General features: G+C 36.1%; 1 protein-coding gene across 5 annotated transcripts in view; it reads right to left on the reverse strand.

Annotated features, from left to right (window-relative positions):
• Positions 1–22,850, reverse strand: part of LOC148951791 (carbohydrate sulfotransferase 11-like) — a 45,404-nt gene that overhangs the window by 13,224 nt on the left and 9,330 nt on the right. For all 5 annotated transcript variants that reach the window (XM_089088722.1, XM_089088719.1, XM_089088720.1 and 2 more), the window contains 2 exons: positions 9,389–9,496; positions 3,517–3,848 (listed from right to left, as the gene is read on the reverse strand). In XM_089088722.1, coding sequence (XP_088944848.1) covers positions 3,517–3,848; positions 9,389–9,467 — 411 coding nt within the window. In that variant the 5' untranslated portion in view covers positions 9,468–9,496. The remainder of the gene's footprint in view (positions 1–3,516; positions 3,849–9,388; positions 9,497–22,850) is intronic.

Consider the following 22,850-nt stretch of genomic DNA (forward strand, 5'->3'; position numbering starts at 1 on the left):
ATACCCCCGATGAAAGTACTCCTCGTGAAAATACTGTCCCCACACGGAAAATACCCTCCCCCCCCCCGAAAACAGTAGTAACTATCAATATATTCTACGAAAATAAAATCTACCAGACATGTTTCTCGGCCAAACCAGACAGGTTTCTGGGCCATTAGTTGTCAAACAGGTTAATAACCTGTAGTTTAAAGGTATCTCAGATCTCGTCCGGTATTGCGTACATTATTACAGATATCAAAAGGTTTCTAATTTGCATAATTCTGGTCTGAATGGTCTTGATTAATGATTTGAATAATAGGATGAAACCAGAGGACGATAATATTCTTATTTTTAATTGGATTGAATGAAAGTGGTAAAGGGTTAAAATTGCTTATCATCTAAGCGTAAGTCTGAGGGGGTGATGACTCCCACGCCACGTGACATAAATATTAGAATATATTCATCATTCACCAGTCGATTGATTCGTTTGACCTAGTTTCACTCCTTGGCTGTGGTCGCTATAATATACAAGTACCAAGTGAGGAGTGCGGCTAATATAAAATATTGTTTGGTATTGGAGTATCCTAAAAAGTTGAAACTAATAAAGTCGTAGTTGCCAAGAAAAGATCTTGTGATTTGACCTAGCTTGCACTTCTAGGCTGTGGTCTGTATAATACAAAAGTAAAAGTTTTGGCCTCTCTCCCCCCTCCTATTTTTCACTTTTTTTAAGTTTAATTTTTTAACTTTTTTTTTAACTTTTATATTTTTTGTTAACATAGACATTTTTATCAACTTTTTTTTTAAATGTCTTACAATGACATGAAATATGCTTAAAACCAAAAAAAATTAACATTTAATGTTTTCGATATGCAAAACGAGAATGATATAGATATGTGAGTCGTGATTTTTAATATTGGAAAAATAATGTTTGTAGTGACACTTTTCTTTTTTTCTGACTTGGAATTTTTTGGACTTTTTGGACAAAATTATTCAACTTTTTTTATTATTTTTTTTATTTATGTTTTAGCATCAAAAGGATTTTCCAACACTTCACAGAATCAAGAAACTATTCAAATGTTTCAGAATCTATGCTTTTGCAGTTTTCATGTAACTATTGAAATGGTTCAAAATCTATGCTTTGGCAGTATACATGCAATAAAATCTTCCGTTATCAATTAATACACATATTTTTTAGCATCAAAAGGATTTTACAACATTTCACAAAATCAAGAAACTATTCAAATGTTTCAGAATCTGTGCTTTTGCGGTTTGCATGCAACTAAAATCTTCTATTATTAATTAATACAGATATTTTACAGCATCAAAAGGATTTTACTACATTTCACAGAATTACGAAACTATTCAAATGTATTGGAATCTATGTTTTATCAGTTTGTATGTAACTAAAATCTTCCATTATCAATTAATACGGATATTTTTTAGCACCAAATGGATTTTACAACATTTCGCAGAATCAAGAAACTATGCAAATGTTTCTTGATTCTGTGAAATGTTGTAAAATCCTTTTGATGCTAAAAAATATCTGTATTAATGGATAATGGAAGATTTTAGTTATAGGTAAGCATAGATTCTGAAACATTTGAACAATTTCTTGATTCTCGGTTTCTTATTTTCCGTAGGGGGAAACAATTTTGGTACTTGTGTATTATTCGCCACTCACTCAAGTTTTATTCAAATGAAAGAATACTAAGGAGAATTTTTCAGGCTGAATTGTTCCCAAGCAATTTTATAGGGAGGGGGATTCTCGGTGAGGATGGAACTGTCTGGAGGGAATTTTACGACGAGAAGGCTTACTTTGTGCTGGTTGAAATTTCACCGAAGAAGATTTCCGTTTGGGCTGCCTCCTGCATATGTGAAAGGTGCCTCCCTCGTTAATACCTTGCTCTTTACGCTAAAGTTTGACTTTGTTTCCAATTTTTTAAGAGCGTATACTGAAAAACGAGGGCTTTTTAAAAGCCCCCGTTTTTTTAAAGTGCTAACAGCTTTAGCGAGTAAGGATAATAAGGAAGGGACAACTCTCCATATAAGGAATAAATCTTCCAAAATTAGTTGGTAAATTCGGTTTTAATTTTTCATTTACGTTGAGCCAAATTCGAACCTGCATTAGTTGAAAAACGTTCAGAAATTAAATACGAAAAATAAGTTTTTCTTAACTGAAAGTAAGGAGCAACATTAAAACCTAAAACGAACAGAAATATTTCCGTATATAAAAAGGGGTTGTCCCCTCCTCAACGCCTCACTCTTTACGCTAAAGTTTTGATTGTTTTAAAAAGTAGAGTTATGACAAAGAGTCAAACTTTAGTATAAAGAGCGAGGCGCTGAGGAGAGCACCTTTCATATACGGAGTAATTTCTGTTCGTTTCGAGTTTTAGTGTCGTTCCTTACTTTCAGTTAAAAAACTTGTTTTTTTTCATTTAATTCAAAAAGAAAAGGCTATTGCCTATTGCTTACACATAGTATTTGTTATTGGGAAGTAAACAGACATTTTTCGGGAGGAAAATTTTCTCTGGGGAATTTTCAGTGGTTGGGTATGGGGGATGCCCCCTCTTAAACATTTTGCTCTTTACGCTAAAGTATATCTTTGTATCCCAATCCTTTACGAACAACAAGTGAAACACAAGATTCGTTAAGTTAGAATAAGATAGCCTTCGAACATTGTAAATAACGTTAGCGTGAAGAGTGATGTATTATGCAAGGGGTATCTTCCTCATATACGTGATAATTTCTGTTCGTTTAAGTTTTATTGTTGATCCTTTCTTTTAGCTGAAAATAGCCAGTAGTTTATTTTTCTTTATCCGGAGGCTGAGCCCGCGTATTTCCAAATCTAGATTTTATCTTGATTTTTATCTTGATTCTTATCGAATCTTGTCTTTATATTATTCAATTTTTGGAAAAAAATTTTGCAAAAAACTCTTTAATTACAATTTTTGTTACTAAACTTTTGCAAAGCGAAGAGCTAATTAATTTTGGAAAAAAAAAAAAGATCGGATACATAACAAATATAGAAAATGAAGACATCGATATATCGTTTAGTCAAATTATCGCCCAACAATTCCAATCTTCAGCAAATCATCTCATCGCAAAAATCATCTGGTAACGGACTTGAAGTAAAACAGTAGTGCGCTTTGATTGTTTGAGCTATTTGCCTATAGGCAGTTAAATAACCTCTGCATTCACTTTGTCAACGTAGCGTTAGCCAGCGATACGAGGGTAGAAAGTGACGTATATTATTCTAATAATGTACAAATTTTTCTTAAGGTTCGGACTATAACTGATATAGGAGGATTACATCTTGAGCAATAAGAAAAATCTCCTTTTTGAATGAGAAGTATTGATGTGCCTCTTTTTTTCTGGTTTATCAAAAAAGCCTCTATATTCAATTGTTGAAACCTCTCACAAACGTCTTTGACAACCCGTCTAAATTGAAACTTTAAAAAATTTAAATGATTTAATTTTGATTTTGGGTAGCAGAAAAGTCCTTTTGCAGAAGGTAGCCAGAGATTGTCGTTCAATTACCTTTGGAATATAATAATAAATAAGTCTGTGTTCATCATCAACACTTGAATGCCAGTGGCTTACGTTGGAAGGATTTTCATCATATTCTGTACCCTTATATTTTTTACACACTTCTGTTATTCTTTTAAGATCAGCTGCAGCCCTGTCTGCACGCAAGCTTGATGGGGTGAAAGGTGCGCTTAGAGTGGTGGCATGTTGAGAGGTAACTTCGACTAAATGTCTTGATCTGCTGCTGATTTTCTCAGTTTTGGTCTTGTTTATGACATGTTTATAAGACGAATTTTCTTTCAATTCATCAATGAAACAGGAAAGCTTTGTTGTACCACATGTATCTATAATGATAATAAAATGCTAAATAAGTTTGCCGTCTGTCTATTTTTATACAATATTCTAAGTAGTCAAATGGATTTATTTTGAATTAATTTGAGGGATGGAGAATAGGATTATGAGTAAGGAATAAATAAAGATAAAGAATGAATAAGGAGGAGTAAGATATATCTTTCCGATGACGATATTCCTGACGACTTTATCTGACTAGTAATGACGACATGACGACTTTATCTGACTAGTAATCTTTCTATGAGGCCGAATTCTCTCCACCAGACCCCTTGAAAACAAATATGTTGAAGAGCTTGACCAATTTTTGCATGCATCCTCTTGCTCTAATTAATTAGAAAAAACATTTTCCGCAAAATAAGTTTTTCAAAAAATAAAAATAAAGAACTCCATTAAACTAAAAATGAAGAAAAATAGAATGAAATAATCTACCAAGCATACAACTACCACAATCAGTATCAATAAATAATTGAAACCCAAAACAAACATAAATTAAAATATGTAAACGAGTCAAACTCAAAACGAGCAGAAACTAATCTGAGTAGGGTTCTAAAACCTATGCTTTCTAAAAGCCAGAATATAATTTGTACTTTACTGACAAAAATGCAAATGAATTTACTGAAAAAAATTTGCATTGTCACTTTAATGTACATATGCTGATATTTATTCCTTAAAATCTCAAGTAATTTTTTATTTATTAAAGTTATAAAAGTGAAAACATTTAAAATAATTTTTTCATAAAAATACGGTTTTTTCAGTCAAAATTTTGATTGTAAGTGTTTGGGGAAATGCTGGGCATGGGGGGGGGGATTTTGCCCCCTGATCACTTTTGACTAATAAAAAAGGGACTATTCCTCTCAATTTCCAATCAAATGACTCCTTTTTAAAGCTTCTACGACAAAACCTTCTATAAGAACCTTACATGCACCAAGGGCATAACTTACAAGCCTTGTCCTGAGGGCTATTGGGGAAGGGTTGTCATCCTTAAGGACATAGTTTCCAGACCTTTTAACTACATTGAACAAAATAGTCATATCAAAATGTTGACTGCAAATGTTCGGGGAAATGATGGGCATGGGGCGGGGGTGATTCTCCCTCCGACTATTTTAGACTATTAAAAAGGACAATAGCCCTCTTAATTTTCAATCCTATGACCCCTTTTTGAAGTTTTTATGACAATACTTCCTATAAAAGCATTATATACCCCCAGGGCATAACTTACAATCTTAGCCCTGAGGGCTGTGGGAGGGGGTTGTCATACTCAAAACATGATTTTTGGACCCATCAACCAAGTTTAACAACGTTGATAGGTCAAAATTTTGGTTGGACGTGTTTAGGAACAGGAGGGCCGTGGGGGAGGGTATTCGCCATGCGATCGCTTTTGACCTTTAATAAGGGCACTAGCCCTCTCAATTCCTGTTTGAATGAGCCCTTTTTGAAGTTTCTACGACAACGCTGTCTATGAAAACCTTACATGCCCCAAGGGCATAACTTACAACCCTTGCCCTGAGGGGTGTGGGGGGTTTATTATCCTCAAAGACTCAATTTCCAAAACTTTCAGCTGCGTTGAACAAATTGATATCTTAAAATTTTGATTGAATGTGTTCGGGAAAATGGTGGGCAAGAGAGGGGGTTATTTGCCATTCAATCCCTTTCGACTATTAAGAAAGGTACTAGCCCTTTCAATTTCGAATTGAATGAGCCTTTTTTGAAGTTTTTATGACAACACTTTCTATAAAAACCTTGTATCCCCCCAGGGCATAACTTACAACCAGTATCCTGAGGTTTTGGGTGGGGGGATTGTCATTCTCAAAGATCTAATTTCCAGAACTTTAAACTACGTTGAACAAAATAGTTATCCCAAAATTCTGATTGGATGTGTTTGGAGGAATGGTTGGCGTGAAAGAGGAATTTTCTTGCCCTTCAGTCACTTTCGACTATTAAAAAGAGCACTAGCTCTCTCAATTTCCAATCGAATGAGCCCTTTTTTAAGTTTCTACAACTCCACTTTCTGTAAAAACCTTATATGCCCCCAGGGCGTGCTTTACAATTCTTACCCTGAGGCCTGGGGGGGGGTTGTCATCCTTAGAGACCTAATTTCTTCAAATCCCAAATACGTTGAAAAAAATCACTATCTCAAAATTTTATTTGGATGTGTTTGGGGGAATGGTGGGCGTGAGAGGGGGGTTAGTTACCCTCCGATCACTTTCCATTATTAAAAAGGGAATTGGCCCTTTCAATTCTAAAGTTTATGAGCCCTTTTTGAAGCTTCTATGACATCACTTTCCATACAAACCATATATGCCCCAAGGGCACAACTTACAACACTTTTCCCTGAGGGGTGTGGAGGGGTCATCATTCTCAAAGACCTAATCGCCAAAACTTTCAACTGCGTTGAAAAAAAAAAGGATATCTCATGAATTTGATTGCATGTGTTTGGGGAAATGGTGGGCGTGAGAGGGGGATTAGTTGCCCTCCAATCACTGTCGACTATTAAAGCAGCACTAGCCTTTTCAATTTCCAATTGAATGAGCCCTTTTTGAAGTTTCTAGACAACACTTCCTATAAAAACCTTATATTCCCCACGGGCACAACTTACAACCCTTGCCCTGGGGGTGTGGGGACCTTTTCATCCTCAAAGACATAAGTTCAAGAACTTTCAACTACGTTGAACAAAATGGCTATTTCAAAATTATGATTGGATGTGTTTTGGAAAATGGTGGGCGTGAGAGGGGGGTTAGCTGCCCTCAAACCACTTTCGACAAATAAAAAAAGCACTAGCCCTTTCAACTTACAATCAAATGAGCACTTTTTGAAGCGTCTACGACAACGATTTCTTTAAAAACCTTATATCGCCCCAGGGAACAACTTACAACCCTTGCTCTGAGGGTTGTGGGGGATTATCATCCTCAAAGACTTAATTTCCAGAACTTTCAACAGCGTTGAACAAAATGGATATCTCGAAATTTTGACTGCATGTGTTTGGGGAAATGGTGAGTGTGAGAGGGGGGTTAGTTACCCTCTAACCACTTTCAACTATTAAAAAGGGCACTAGCCATTTCAATTTCCAATTGAATGAGCATTTTTTGGAGGTATTAGAGCAACGCTTTCTATAAAAACCTTATTTGCCCCAAGTGCAAAACTTACAGCCCTCGCCCAATGGGCTGAGGGGGGTTTGTCATCCTCAAAGACCTAATTTCCTGAACTTTCAACCACGTTGAACAAAATAGCTATCTCAAAATTTGGATTGGATGTGTTTAGGGAAATGGTGGGCGTGAGAGGAGGGTTAGTTGCCCTCCAATCAGTTTCGACTATTAAAAAGGGCACTAACCCTATGAATTTCCAATTAAACGAGCCTTTTTTGAAGTTTCTACGACAACGCTTTCAATAAAAACCTTATAGGCCCCCAGGGCATAAATTACAACCCTTGCCCTGAGGACTGTAGGGGGAGTGTCCTCCTCAAAGACATAATTTCTAGATCTTTCAACCACGTTGAACAAAATGACTATCTCAAAATGTTGATTTGATGTGTTTGGTGAAATGGTGGGCATGGAAGGGGTGTTAGTTGCCTCCACATCTGTTTCGACTATTAAAAAGAGCACAATTCCTTCCGATTTCCAATCGAATGAGCCCTTTTCCAAGTTTCTACGACACCTCCTTCGATACAAAATGCCCTGGTCTAAAACCAACAAAAAATTGCACAATATTTTATTTCATCAACATTCTGTGTGGGATATCTTTCTCCTATTCCGAAAAACTAAAAATATCCAATCAATGCAAATCTTTCAGAGCCATAACTATACCAACCAGTTTATGCAAACGTTAAGGACAACTGTTGATAAAGGAGCTTGAAGAAAAAAGGTACATGCCTCCACATCAATTTGGCTTTCAACTTGATATTGTATGTTTGGAATTCACCACACTTCGACTCTCTGATCCCTCTCTCTTCTGCTTTTAAGGACTGATAAAAAAGGAGTAAATCACATCAAAACGATGTATAAGGTAAGCTACGAGTCCGACTTAAAATCCCTCTTCAGAAAGATAGAATGGTAAGGCCATTGGATAGAACCGTACCAGTTAAGAAAGGAGCAAGGCAAGGTGCTATTGCCTCACCTGGTTATTTCAATAATTACGTCCTCGAAGCTTAAGAAAAGTTCCAGATGTCTTGCATTCTTTCTGGCCTCGATATCTCCTTAGTCGCTTATGCTGATGACATTTTTAACAAAGGCGAACATCAGACAAAATTTCTGAAACATCCCAAAAACGGCAAGCAGGATACTTAAATTCTAGTCCTTAATTTAGCACTGAGAAATCTGACGTAGTCCTTTTTAACTGGAAAGACCCACTTCCTGATGAACATGTGTCAGAAAATTCAAAGATCCACCCATCTGACTAATTGCTTGTCTCGGTATTCCCATAGGAAGTACAATTTCCCACACTCGTCACCTTTTACCAAAATACATCAAACACCGCGTATCAGCATCATAGGCTTCCAAAGTCTCTGCTCGCTTTGTTTTAATCGCCGTCATCTGTGAACGTTTTACAACATTGTTGCTCTCACCCACATCCTCTACATTGCACCCTTCTGGAAAATTCTTACTCGCGCTGATAAACAGAAAATCCGCCCCACTTTATCCGTTTCACAAAATACCTACTGAAATATCTAATTTGGACATGGAGTTCAAAGCTCGTCAATAGTATGCATATAGCAGATCCTACTATAGCTGTTGCTAAACTTATAGAAAAACACAACCAAAGATTTCAAAACACGCTTTCGAAACAACTCCTTCTGCACCAGTTAAACCGTCATAGCTCTTCTTCTTGACTTTTGTTGCCCGTGCTCTTCTATATTTTTGTGTCTTTTTTTTTGTTTATGTTTATTCTTATTTTTTAAATGTCTTTTGCCTAGAAAGGATAGTTCTCTTTTACTTTAGTTTTCTTCATAGTAAAAAATGTCTTCATATGACCTGGTAAAGTTTAAATAGTTGACCATCAATTTTCAAGTGAATCAAATGCACAAACTCTCTCCAAACATTGCTCCCTTTAGTGACTGAATGATGGATTGAACCTTAAAACACGGCTTTGAAATCACAAAATATTGACATTCAATTTCAAAGAGATGTTATCTCTCATTCATATATGTGACATGTATTGTTGTGGTACAGCTTACGGTTGGCTTATAAAGTATAAATAGTTGGCTAACCATTTAGAACTTAGTCACTCGCAGAAATTCACTCCCAATAACGATCACTTTTGGGATTAAATGCTGGATTTAATCTTAAAACACGGCTTTCACTTAATAAAATGCCGATATTTAACTTCAAAGAGTGTATTAACTCTAATGTATTGTAGCGGCAAAGATAGTGTTTGACTAAAAAGGATTAACTATTTGGCTAACAATTTTAAGCGATTCAGCTGTACACATTATCTCCAAGCAATGATCACTTTTGTGATTGAACAATGGACTTAATCTTAAAATACACTTTTAACCTCTTAGAAATTTTGATATTGAATTAAAAAAAGAAGTTATTCTTACCTTTATGGATGTGGTAATATATTGTAGTGACACAGCTAAGGAAGAGAAGTAAAATTACAGTGAAAACCTTTTGAGACATGTACTTTAACAATTTGACCTGGAATTACCCTGCAAGACAAACAAAATTAAGCCCTGTGTTATCTCTGTTTTAAGAATAAACCATTAATCCCAAAAACATAAATGTGACAGCCTAATCATTCATGTATTCAGCCTTAAGTTTCGGAATAATATTTTAACTTATCAACCCATCGGATCGATTAATAGGCTATTCGAAAGGTCTCAGTATGGAAAAAGGAAACAATAGGAAATTCCTACAATAGTAAGAAAAGAATTCATAAGAGAAGAAAAACAACTAATATGGATGAATTTAGGGATGTTTGTAAAGATATGCTTTTATAAAAATTTGCTAAAAAATAACTGGTATAAAGCATACCTTGCATTTTATTGAAAATAGAAAACCCAGTAAAAAAACAAATAATTTTGTTTTAGTAGACAAAAAGTCATAAATTGGCATTACAAAAAATAACTGTCTAATTTATAAATTTCAGGAGTCTTTAGTCTGCCACCATCGATGAATTTCGGCATACAATTAAAGCTGTCTTAAAATCTCAAGCCAAAACAAATCTTAATTTAGTAACCTAAATATTTTCATCACACTCTGAAAATCAAAGAGTGATCTATAATAATAACAATAATAATAATAAATCATTTATATGTACATATATACACTTCAACTACAAGTGCTAAAATAATTCCAGCGGTCAAATCAGGGGTTCGAGTCCTGATGTTGCTGGTTATTTGGTTTGGAGCAGGGGTCAATGGTGTGACCCTGTAAGCTCAGCCAGAGTTAACCCAGCTCTAAATGGGTACCTGAAGAAATCTGGGGGAAAAACACGGGAAGCGTCGGATGATTTGCTCCCAACCACGCATTGCACTCCTGGCCAAAGGGATCGAATCAGCAAGTCGGTACCTGCGCAACGCAGACCATTGGTCAGCATGCAAAAAGGTTTAACTTCAAAAATAAGTTTAACTTCAAAAAAGTTTAACTTCAAAAATAAGGTACATAGGGAGGATATGAAAAGAAAAATCAAAAGCTTTCCTTTTCGGTTTGGGTTCTAGATTTTATACAACTAGGCCTGCCATGACATTTGACAACTCATTTGTCACAGAAACAGGTAAGCTACTTTCTTCTTGGAAAATTTAAAGTACTTAAAAAATATAGAGTGTACGTTTAATTTATCCGCTTTTGTTAACCAATCCAACAGAGGAGATAAGTAAAGGAGATTTGGAAGAGCCACTGACTAGTAAAGTCCCAGAGTCATAATTGAATGTTTTTGTGTCTACCATGTAGTCTTTTGAGCTGTTTAGACGCTGTGCTGTTGATGTCATCAACAAATTTTCGGCAAATTTTCCTGTTTTATAGTTCTTCTGTAATTAAAAAGTTATTTTAACATGTTGCTATTGATTTTCTTTGGTTGGGTTGCCTGAGTTATATATTGTTTTGTGTTGTCTTGTGCTGCGTTGATTTTTATCGTGAATTTTTAGTCTTGAAGTATAATTTTAGGCTTTTTTGACACCCCTGTGTCGAAGGAGGTGTCTCCGTTGCGTTGGCTGAGATGAATTCTTCTTTTCGATTTGGCGCTGACGAGTTTCCTGTGTTGGAGTTTAATTTCTTTAATAGCCATTGTAAAGTAGAAATTATATTCTGGCTTTTAGAAAGCAATGGGTTTTAGAACCCTGCTCATATTAATGTCTGCTCGTTTTCAGTTTGACTCTGTTCTTTCTTCTAATTTAGGTTTGTTTGGGGTTTCATTTATTTATTAATACTGATTTGGGGTAGTTGTATGCTTGGTCAATTATTTGATTCTATTTTTGTTCGTTTTTGGTTTAATGGTTTTCTTTGATTTTTTTTTGAAAAACTTATTTTGTGGAAAGTTTTTTTTTAATTAATTTCTGTTCGTTTTATTTTGACATAGTCTTTTTCAGGGAAAAAGACTGAGCCTCATCTAAAGTTAAACAACCATCCAAATGGTTACAAAAACCTTAAATACCCCTTGGGCATAACTTAAAACCCTTGCCCATTATCTCTTGGGCTTGTTTCAACCCCAAAAGCCTTGTTATATGATATTTAGACTATTTTGAACAGAGTGGCTATCTCAAAATCTCTATTAGATGCATTTTGGGACAATACGATGCCTGTGAGTGTGTTGAGATGGGGGGGGGGGGGAGCTGCCCTCCGATCACTTTGACTTTTAAAAAGAGCACTAGATCGTCTGACAACCAACCCAATGAGCCACCTCCGAACTTTATATGACCATACTTTCTATAAAAACCTTATATGCCCCCAGGGCATAACTTATAACCCTTGCCCTGAGGGCTAGGGGGATTTGTTATCCTCAAAGACATAATTTCAAGACCTTTCAAATACGTTGAGCAAAATGGCCATCTCAAAATTTTGATTGTAAGTTTTTGGGGAAATGATTGCCGTGGGGGGGGGGGGGGGCCATTTGCCCTCTGATCACTTTTGACTAATAAGAAAGGAACTAGTCCTCTCAATTTCCAATGGAATGAACCCTTTTTGAAGCTTCTATGACAAAACTTTCTATAAAAATCTTACATACACCATGAGCATAACTTACTACCCTTGTCCTGAAGGTTATGGAGGGAGGGTTGTCATCCTCAAAGACATAATTTTCAGACCTTTCAACTACGTTGAACAAAATGGTTATCTCAAAATTCTGACTCGTTGAGTTTAGGGAAATGGTGGGTGTGAGAGGGGGGGGGGTAGTTGCCCTCCAATCGCTTTCGAAGGGCAATAGCCCTTTCAATTTCCAATCGAATGAGCCTTTTTTAAAGTTTATACGACAAAACTTCCTATAAAAACCTTTAAAACTCCCTTTGAAAGGGGGGGGGGGATTGTCATTCTCAAAGAATAATTTCTAGAACTTTCAACAACGTTGAAAAAATCTCTAAATTTTGATCGGATGTGTTTGGGGAAATGTTGGGCTTGAGAGGGGGGTTAGTTGCCCTCCAATAACTTTCTACTATCAATAAGGGCATTAGCCCTTTCAATTTCCAATCGAATGAGCCCTTTTTGAAGTTTCTACCACAACCCTTTCTGTAAAAGCCTTATATGCCCCCAAGGCATGACTTACAACCCGTGCCTTGTGGGCTATGGGGAATTTGTCATCCTCAATGCGATAATTTACAGACCTTTCAATTATACTGAACATAATGGTCTTTTCGAATTTCTGATTGGGTATATTTTAGAAATGGGTGGACATGAGAGGGGGGGTTAGTTGCCCTCCAGTAACTTCCTACTATTAATAAGGTAATTATTCCTTTCCATTTCCAATCGAATGAGCCCCGTTTGAAGTTTCTACCACAACCCTTTCTGTAAAAACCTTATATGCCCCCAAGGCATAACTTACAAACCTTACCCTGAGGGATGTCGGGGGATTGTCATTCTCAGAGACATAATTTACAGGCCTTTCAACTACGTTGAACGAAATTGCTATCTTAAAATTTTGATCGGATGTGTTTGGGTAAAATGGGGGCGTGAGAGGGGGGTTAGTTGCCCTCCAATCACTTTCGACTATTAAAAAGGGCACTAGCCCTTTCAATTTCAAATCGAATGAGCCCTTTTTGAAGTTTCTACAACAACCATTTCTATAAAATCACTGGAAATTGCCCTATAATCACCTTCGACTATTATAAATGACACTAGCCCTTTCAATTTCGAATTGAATGAGCCCTTTTTGAAGTTTCTACGAGAAAACTATTTATAAACACCTTATATGCCACCGGGGCATAACTTACAACCGTTGCCCTGAGGGGTGTGGGGTGTTTGTTATCCTCAAAGACGTAATTTCCAGGACTTTCAACTACGTTGAACAAAATGGCTATCTCAAAATTTTGATTGGATGTGTTTGGGGAAATGGTGGGTGGGATGAGGGGGTTAGTTGCTCTCCAATCACTTTCGACTATTACTAACGGCACTGGCCCTTTCAAAATTCCAATCGAATGGGCCCTTTTTGAAGTTTCTTCAACAGAGATTTCTACAAAATCACTGGAAATTGCTCTCTAATCACCTTCGACTATTATAAATGACACTAGCCCTTTCAATTTCGAATTGAATGAGCCCTTTTTGAAGTTTCTAAGAGAAAACTATCTATAAACACCTTATATGCCCCCTGTGCACAACTTACAACCCTTGCCATGAGGGGTGTGGGTGTTTGTCATCCCCAAAGACATAATTTCTGGGACTTTCAACTACGTTGAACAAAATGGCTATCTCAAAATTTTGATTGGATGTGTTTGGGGAAATGGGTGGCGTGAGAGGAGGTTTAGCTACTCTCCGATTACCTTCGACTATTAAAAAGGGCACTAGCCCTTTTAATTTCCAATCTAATGAGCCCTTTTTGAAGTTTCTACGACAAAATTTTCTATAAGAACCCTGTATCCTGACAGGGCATAAATTACAACCCTTGCCCTGGGGGCTCTGAGGGGGATGTCATCCTCAAAGACCTAATTTCCAGAACTTTCAACTACGTTGAACAAAATGTCTATCTCAAAATTTTGATTGAATGTGTTTGGGGAAATGTTGGGCGTGAGAGGAGGGTTAGTTGCTCTCCAATCCCTTCCAACTATTAAAAAAGGCACTAGCCCTTTTAATTGCGAATCGAATGAGCCCTTTTTGAAGTGTTTACGACAACGCTTTCTACAAAAAACCTTATATGCCTCCAGGTTATAACTTACAACCCTTCCTCAGAGGGCTCGGGGGGGGGGGGTTATCATCCTCAAAGATTTAATTTTCCGAACTTTCAAGTACGTTAAACAAAATGTCTATCTTAAAAATTTGGATTGGATGTGTTTTGGGAAATGGTGGGCGTGAGAGGGGGTTAGTTGCCTTCCAATAACTTTTGACTATTAAAAAGGTCACTAGCCCTTTGAATTTCCGATTGAATGAGGCCTTTTTCAAGTTTTTACGAAAACGCTTTCTATTAAAACCTTATATGCCCCCAGGGCATAACTTAAAACCCTTGCCCTGGTGGCCGTGGGGGGGAGTGTCCTCCTAAAAAACATAATTTCCAGATCTTTCAGCTACGTTGAACAAAATGGCTATCTCAAAATTTGATTGGATGTGTTTGGGGAAATGGTTGGCGTGGAAGGGGTGTTAGTTACCTTCCAATCAATTTCGGCTATTAAAAAGGGCACAAGCCCTTCCAATTTACAATCGAATGAGCCCTTTTCGAAGTTTCTATCACAACTCCTTCGATACGAAGTGCTGTGGTGTAAAACCAGGAAACAAAAAAAATAATAACAAATTGTCCCAACAGAGTTCTTTATTTAGGCAGCGCTATTGCGCTGCCTATGATTTAATTTAGTGACCTGCACACCAAGTTTTAGAAAGAAGAGGTGGTGGGTCATTGGTTAGGCAGGGAAGGGGGATGCCAGAGCCAGATGCCTAAAAGAGTACATTTCGATGTCCAAATTGTCTAACCGTCCATGAGCCATCAGATAAATATAGAAAGGAGTGTTTGGGGGGGGGGTAAGAATTGTTCTATCATTTCTCTTCGTTTAGAAAAAGTCTAAATAAAATTGATGCAAGTGATACCTCCCTTCCGATTTTAGACAATTGGGTACTTATCGGCTATATAATAAACGCTCGAAAACCGAAGTTCGGTTAATGCTGATGAAATAAAACAAAATTATGATTAAAATATAATAGTTTAAAAACATATTTGGGCTATATATTTGCATGTTAGAGGGGGGAGGGTAAAGCATAGCATATATTAAATACGTAGCCTAAACAAACCTGTTACCTAACCTAACCAAAATACCAACTAAATACTTAAATAAAATTTAGCTACAATTCATTTTCCAACCCAGCCAAAGCTAATTCTCTGATATAGAGAAGTTGCTTGACCCGTTTCTTGTATCATGTTCACATCATTCGCGATCGAAATTCTCGAGTGTTTATTATATAACCAATAAGTAGCCTACTGGAAATTGTTTCTGAAATTTATTTTAAAGCGTCATTTAACTAAAGTAATATAATCTGCATCATGTTTCATAAAATTATACACAGGACGTGTAAATGCGTATCAGTTATTATTAAGGAGAAGCGGCGGGTCATTTTGTTAGAGGGGGGAGGGTTTGCTACCGAAAATAGCGAGTCTCCGTGCCCAATATCCTCGTAAAATTTCTCGGGAGGGGAGGGGGGTCGTCAAGCTCTGCCAGGAGCTTTGCTTTTAGCGACTTTAAATGGTAACATTTCTCTTTTCTTGGTTATATACAATATTTCAACGTATTTAAAAATATGTATACGATTCATTTAAAAATCAGATAACCCTATTGTAGAGGTCGTAAGTACTTCAGCCGTATAGAAAATCAAAATTCATAGGAGATCCGTCCATGCACACGGAATTTTCATAGTAAAAATATATTAAGAACTTTTGTAACATAACTGAAAATTTCGACGAAATATTCAAAGTTTGCCCAAAGTTTTAATTATAATCAAACGTTTTAATTCTTAAGCTTAAAAACTTAAAAAGTAGGACCCAAACAATTAATTTACAATTACTGATATATGAAAACTAACGGCCAGAATCTAGTAATATATTGTATATTTGACCTTTTGATAACCAGTATTTCCATACTGTGTTTTAATTTAGTTGAACTTCCCCCTCGACAGTTTCTGCAATTTGCATCTTAGCACTCTTAGCGTAGTTCCATCAGAAGAAGTAGTTAAAGTAGTTAGAGCAGCAGTAGTATTAATAGTAGTAATAGCATTATTAGTAGCGTGCACATATTGCCTTTTGATCAATCGATATTCCCCCTTAAGAATTCCCTGAAATTTCTAACATTCTGCATGCACATTGTGTTTTTGATTTAGTTTAAATTTCTCATTTATATTCTTTCAAATTTTCCCCTTCATACCCTTAGTGTTAATAGCACAAGCATCATAGAGTGGTGGTAGTAGTAGAACCAATAGAAGCACTTGTTGCGTTGTATTAGGAGCAGTAATAACCGTAGTAGCCGCAGTATTAATAGCACTAAACCTCTTGCTTTTTGCCCAGTGGAACAACCCTGGAAGTTCCAGCTTGATACGGTAAGTCGCTCCAAAGATACTGCTGATACGCCCTTTTGACAATCTGTATGCACGTGGTGGGGTTCTGATTTAGTTCAACTTTCCCCTCAACATTTTCTTCACATTTAACTTCGATATCATCAGCCTCAGAAGTACTTGCTACAGAAGCAGTAGTTCTAGTGGCAGTAGTAGTAGCAGCAGTGGTAGCAGTTGTTGTAGTATCTCCAAAAAACTTTTCTCTTAAAATGGGCACTAGAACCTCCGATTTCCAAGGAAATCCAGCAGAATTAGTAGGAATAGTATAGTAGCAGTAGCAGTAGTTGTAGTACAAGTAGTAGTAGCAGTAAAGGTGGCAGTGCTAGTAGTGTTAAATAAAAAAAAAACAAGTTTTTTTAACTGGAAGTTAGGAACGACGTTAAAACTTAAAACGAACAGAAATTATTCCATATATGAAAGGGGCTGTCCCCTCCTCAACGCCTCGCTCTTTACGCTAAAGTTTTTTATTGTTTAAAAAATAGAGTTGGGAGAAAGTCAAACTTCAGCGTAAAGAGCGAGGCGTTGAGGAGGGGACAGCCCCTTTCATATACGGCATAATTTCTGTTCCTTTTAAGTTTTAACGTCGTTCCTTACTTTCAGTTAAAAAACTTGTTTTTTTTATTTAATTTTTGAACGTTTTTGAATTAAGGCAGGCTTTGATTTTGGCCTACCGTACATGAATAATTAAAACTAAATTTGCATATTAATTTTACTTTTATTTGATTAAATGACTTTCTTGACTTAAGAATTAACTTACGTAACGAACTTCTATATTCATAGATTTTTAATACGTATATTAGGGGGTTCGCTCCCTAGTCAATACCTTGCTCTTTGAGCTAAAGTTCAGGTCTTGTTGCAATTCTTTAAAAAATGACCCCTTAATCACAAAGACCGTTAATTAGAATAAATAGCTCTTATGAAAGTACTAAATAATCTTTGGCTTAAAGAGCGAGGTATTGACTAGGGGGTGAAATCATATACTTAATATTTTCTGTTCGTTTTAAGTTTTGATGTTGCTCCTTACTTTCAGTTGAAAATCTTGTGTTTTTTAATTTAATTTCTGATCTTTTTCTTTAATAATGATGGGAAATCTGGCGCCCCCTTCATAGCAACGTCCCTTCCCCCACGAAAACTTCCTTCAAGGGAATATCCTCCCATATAACCCCCGACCCCCCCCCCCACCAACCAGAAAAAATCCCCCCTGAAAACGTCTGTATACTACCCAATAACTAATACTATATGTTAACATTGGGTAAAGTTCATAACTTTCAGCCCTCCCCCCGGAGACTTCGAGGGATTAAGTCATCCTAAAACACATAGTTATCATATTTTCAACCATGCTGAACATAATGGCTATCTCAAAATTTTGATTGGGTGACTTTGGGAAAAAAATGAACGAGGGAGGGGGTCTAGTTGCCCTCCATTTTTTTGGTCACTTAAAAAGGGCACTAGAAACTTTTACTTTCCGTTCGAATGAGCCCTCCCGCGATATTCAAGGACCACTGGGTCGATACGATCACCGTTGGGAAAAAAAATAATAATAAAAAATAAAATAGAATAAACACGCATCCGTGATCTATCTTCTGGCAAAAATTGCAAAATTCCACATTTTTGTAGATACGTGCTTGAAACCTCTACAGTAGAGTTTTCTTATACGCTGAATATGATGGTGTGATTTTCATTAAGGTTCTATAACTTTTAGGGTGTCTTTCCCCCTTTTTTCTAAAATCAGCCAAATTTTCTGAGGCAAATAACTTTTGATGGATAAGACGAAACTTGATAAAATTTATATATTTGAAATCAGCATTAAAATTTGATTCCTTTGATGTATCTATTGGTATCAAAATTTCGTTTTTTAGAGTTTCGGTTACCATTCAGCCGGGTCGCTCCTTACTTAAAGTTCGTTACCCCGAACTCTTTGATAGTAGCATGTAAATGTTACCGGGTCAATTGATCTTCACCTTTCAGCTTTTTCTGAAAGTTCCAACTTAATATCCTAACCCATTCTTGAAACATGCCCTTTTGGTAATCTGCACGCACTTAATGTTTTGATTTAGTTCAAATTCCCCCGCAAAACTCTGTCAAATTTTCACCTTCATATGCGTAGCCTTAATAGTACTAGTATCATAGTAAAAGTGGTAGTAGCCTAGTAGGAGCAGTAGTAGCAGTAATAGTATTGTATTAGTAGTAGTAGTAACTGTAGTAGAAGCAGTATTAATATTAGTAACACCAGGTAAATGTTGCCTTTTATTCAGTTGAACCCCAATGTTGCTCAGAAGTTTCATCTTGATACGGTAAGCCGTTCCAAAAATATTGCTGATACTGTATCAGCAATCTGTATGCACATGGTATGTTTCTATTTAGTTCAACTTTGCTCTCAACATTTTCTCAGATGTTCATTGGTGGTGCCTTGGTAGTGCCCGCTACAGAAGCAGTAGTTTTAGTCGTCATAGGGGTAGTAGTAGTAGTAGAAGTGGTAGCAGTATTAATAGTAGTAGTAGTAGTAGTATTGTGCCTATATGGCCTTTTCCGTCAATTGATCATCTCCCTTATCATTTGCTCAATGTTCCAAATTAATATAATCAGTCGTTCTTGAGTTTGGCCTTTTTGACAACCCGTATGCACAAAACATTTATAATCTAGTTCAACCCTCCCTTAAACATTCTCTAAAAGGCTCAATTGAATGCTCTTCGTCTTTTTGGAATGTAAAGACCAAAAATGCCCACCATTTTCAATAACATATAATATATGTAAACAATGGACCAATCCTCTAACTTACAGCCCTTGCCCTGAGGGCTGGGGTGGGGTTTGACATCTCCAAAGACATAATTACTAGACCTTTCAAAAATGCTGAACAAAATAGCTGTCTAAAAACTTTGATTGGAAGTGTTTTAGGAATTGGTGAGCCTGGAGGGTCTGGTCCCCTACGGTCCCTTTTGAATCTTAAAAAGGGCACTATAACTTTCGATTTACAATCAAATGAACCCTATCTGAAGTTTATACGACCTCCCATTCCATAAGACCTTATATGCCTCGGGGCATAACTTATAACCCTTGCCCTTGGCTCTGCTGGGTTGTGTCAACCCTGGAGGCACTGTTATATGTTCTTTGGATTATTTTGAAAAACAGCTATCTCATAATTTTGATCAGATGTGTTTAGGGAAAAGAGGGCGTCGGGTGGCGGGGGGGGGGCTAGTTGCCCTCCTATCAGTTTGACTCCTTAAAGAGAACTAGAACCTTGAATTTCCAATCAAGCGAGTCTTCTCTAAAGTTTTTACGATCACCCCTTCCATAAAAACCTTATATGCCCATGGAGCATATCTTAAAGCCCTTGCCCCCATGCCCGAGGAGGTTGTGTCAACCTCGAAGGCTTTGTTATATGATTTTTGGACTATTTTAAGCGAAATTATTATCTCAAAATTTTTATTGGACGCATTAGGGGAAAAGAGGACGTGGCGAAGGCGTAGTTGGCCTCCGACACTTTTGAATCTTAAAAAGAGCACTAGAACTTCCAATTTCTAAAAAATGAGCCCTTCTGAAGTTAGTTCGACCACCTTTTTCATTGAAACAGTATAAGTTAATAATGGGCAACTGGTATAGCTTATGGCCTTTGGTTCTGAGGGCTGCAGTGGAATTATCACCCCCAAAGACATAATTAACGGATCGTTCAACTATGCTGAATAAAATGGATACCTAAAAATTCAATTGGATGGGTTAAGAGAAATGACTGGCATCAGGGGGGGGGGGGCTGGTTGCTCTCCAATCACTTTTGACTTTTCAAAAGGGTACTAGAACTTTCAATCTCCAATCAAAATAGCTCCTTTCTAGGTTTCTACGACAACTCCTTCTATATGAAGTGCCTTGATTATACCAATGATTACTACTCTCGAAGACATGCCTCAGCAAAAAATTGGTTTCAGCTTTTTCAGGCAGGAAAAAGAAGGTTTGGTAAACGAATGATCATGGATTAAGATGGCAACACTGACACTTTTTTTAATGTTTTGACAGTAATGGTCTTCAGAGTCATCATAAAAAACTAGACATATTGCAACATAGTTTTAAACCGAAAAACCGGACTTGAATATAAATTTGATTGGTTGTTTTCGCTTATAGTTTAACTGTTCTGTAATTCGGCTGATGAAGAGAATGCTTTGTGTTTATTTTCCTTTGTCAATGACCATTCGGTCCGCAAGCTGGTCAAGCTTACACCAATTCTGAATTAAAGACAATACAGCATGGATATCCAAATCTGCCAGGAATGATAAATAAAATCTAAACTACACCAAAGTTAAAAGGAATAATCAAATCATGCTTGAAAAGTACAGAAATGAAGATAAATAACCCCCTCTAAGGGTCAGTGTCAAGTGCGCTTTACTGAAACAAATTTGTATTCCGAGTAGGGTACATTGTTTTGGGGACTTGTCTATTAAAGCGATCACACTCAAGTTCTTGATATGAGTAAAATTGATTTCCCTGTCTGCAGTCGGAGATAGTTAGCTTAGTCTCAGCAAGATAAAATAATATGCAGGTATATTTTAATTAAATATTTAATATATAAAATTTGTTAGGTTAAGCTTGGTTAGGTATCTAATATAGGTAATGCGTTCTGAGCGGCCTGCTTTCCATAATTCTCCGTTGTAGTTTGCACAATTTTGTTAATAAAGTACTATATTTTCATCATATTTTAGTATCTTTTATTTGGATTAACCTAACTTCACTTCTTGGGTGTGGTCGCTATAATAGATAAGTACCCTGTTTTGTTTCATAACAATAAAACAACCACGGGCAGAAACAGATCCAGAAGCTGCTTTTAGGTGCATGTACAACCCTCCTAAAAGTTCAAAAATTGCACTAATCACAGGGTCGGAGGGGTGAAAAATACCAATTGGGAAGCCGAATTTTTATCGATGCCGTCCTCCAAATGTTATTTTTGTATTCGCCCCTGAACAAAATAATAACAAAACAAAGTCAAAATCCCAAATAATGTTGATAACAAGAGTTACAAATATAAGAGTGGTGCTACTCCCTTCCCATCTTAAACCCTATAATGGGATTCAGAGGGTTTTTTACGTATTACTGAAAACAACTTTTGAACAGTGTTAAAACTTCAGCAGTAATAAATACACAAAAAAATCACAATACTTCAACCATTTTTTTGTCAGAATGATTATGTCTGTGACGATCATTTAAGTTTTACAATTATAAAAGACGCAGTTTTCTTCAGACTTTGTCTTATTCGATTTCATTCAAACATAGAAAACTGTTGCCTTGACAAAAGATTTTAAAACGAATTATGGCAATTTCTGAAAAAATCTGTTTAGGTTCTTGAACTAATATTTTTAACTGAAGAAACAGTAAATAGTTTACTATGTCTATTTCTTGAAGTTCCATCTTTACATAACAATATCATTATTAGCAATCCGGATGCAGATTCTTTTAAATATTCCTCAGAATACTTTCTATATATTCAATTGAATATATATTTAAAAGGCTTTATTTTCCTATATATTTAAAAAGCTTTATTTCAAGGAATAAAATATGGATAAAAATTTACTGCATCTCAGACTAATTAAACTAGACTGAATGTTTAATATATGATGAACAACGTCGATTTTGATTCAGTATGTCATAATTATAAAATGAAACTGGTAAGATGGCTTCTTCTTTTCAGTAAAGTGGAACTGATACTCTCTTCACTTAGGGTTTAAAAGGGCTGTAGGGCCGCTCTTATTTGTCAGTAATTTTTTTTTCTTCCTTTTTTAAGTTAATTATTCGGTTTCATTTATGTTAGTTTTAGGTTTCATTTATTCATCTATCGCAACGTCTGCTATTTTCAAGTTTGATGTGACTATTCATTTTGATTTATGTTCGTTTTAGCTTTCATTTAATCCATTCATTGCAATTTTTGTTCGTTTTAAGCCTGATTTACCATTTGATCTTATTTCCGCTTGTTAAGGATTGAATATGGCTCTTTAATTTTTTGAAAAATATTTTCTTCGACAACTTTTTTTTAATTGACACCTGTTCGTGTAATATAATGGGATCTTTTAAGTTTTCCATTTAAAAACTAAAATTTCAGATCAGCATTTAAATATTACCCAAAAAATGAATTTCCAGTACTATTAGTTGACCAGTCGTTTTTTTTTTTTTTTTTTTTGCTATATATTTTAAATAATGCTTGTACTTTAGCATTCAAGGTCAATGTGGAGGGTTGTTCTTGATCATACGGAAAAAAAACATATGAAATTTCTGGTTTTCTATATTCCTCACCTCCCATTTTATAGACACCTGTAGTACTATGTTTGTCCATCATTTTACTTAAAGAAGCGTTTT

This window comes from Artemia sp. Qi Xiang Cuo, chromosome 5 (assembly GCF_049724085.1).
Source record: "Artemia sp. Qi Xiang Cuo chromosome 5, ASM4972408v1, whole genome shotgun sequence".
NCBI lineage: Eukaryota > Metazoa > Arthropoda > Branchiopoda > Anostraca > Artemiidae > Artemia > Artemia sp. Qi Xiang Cuo.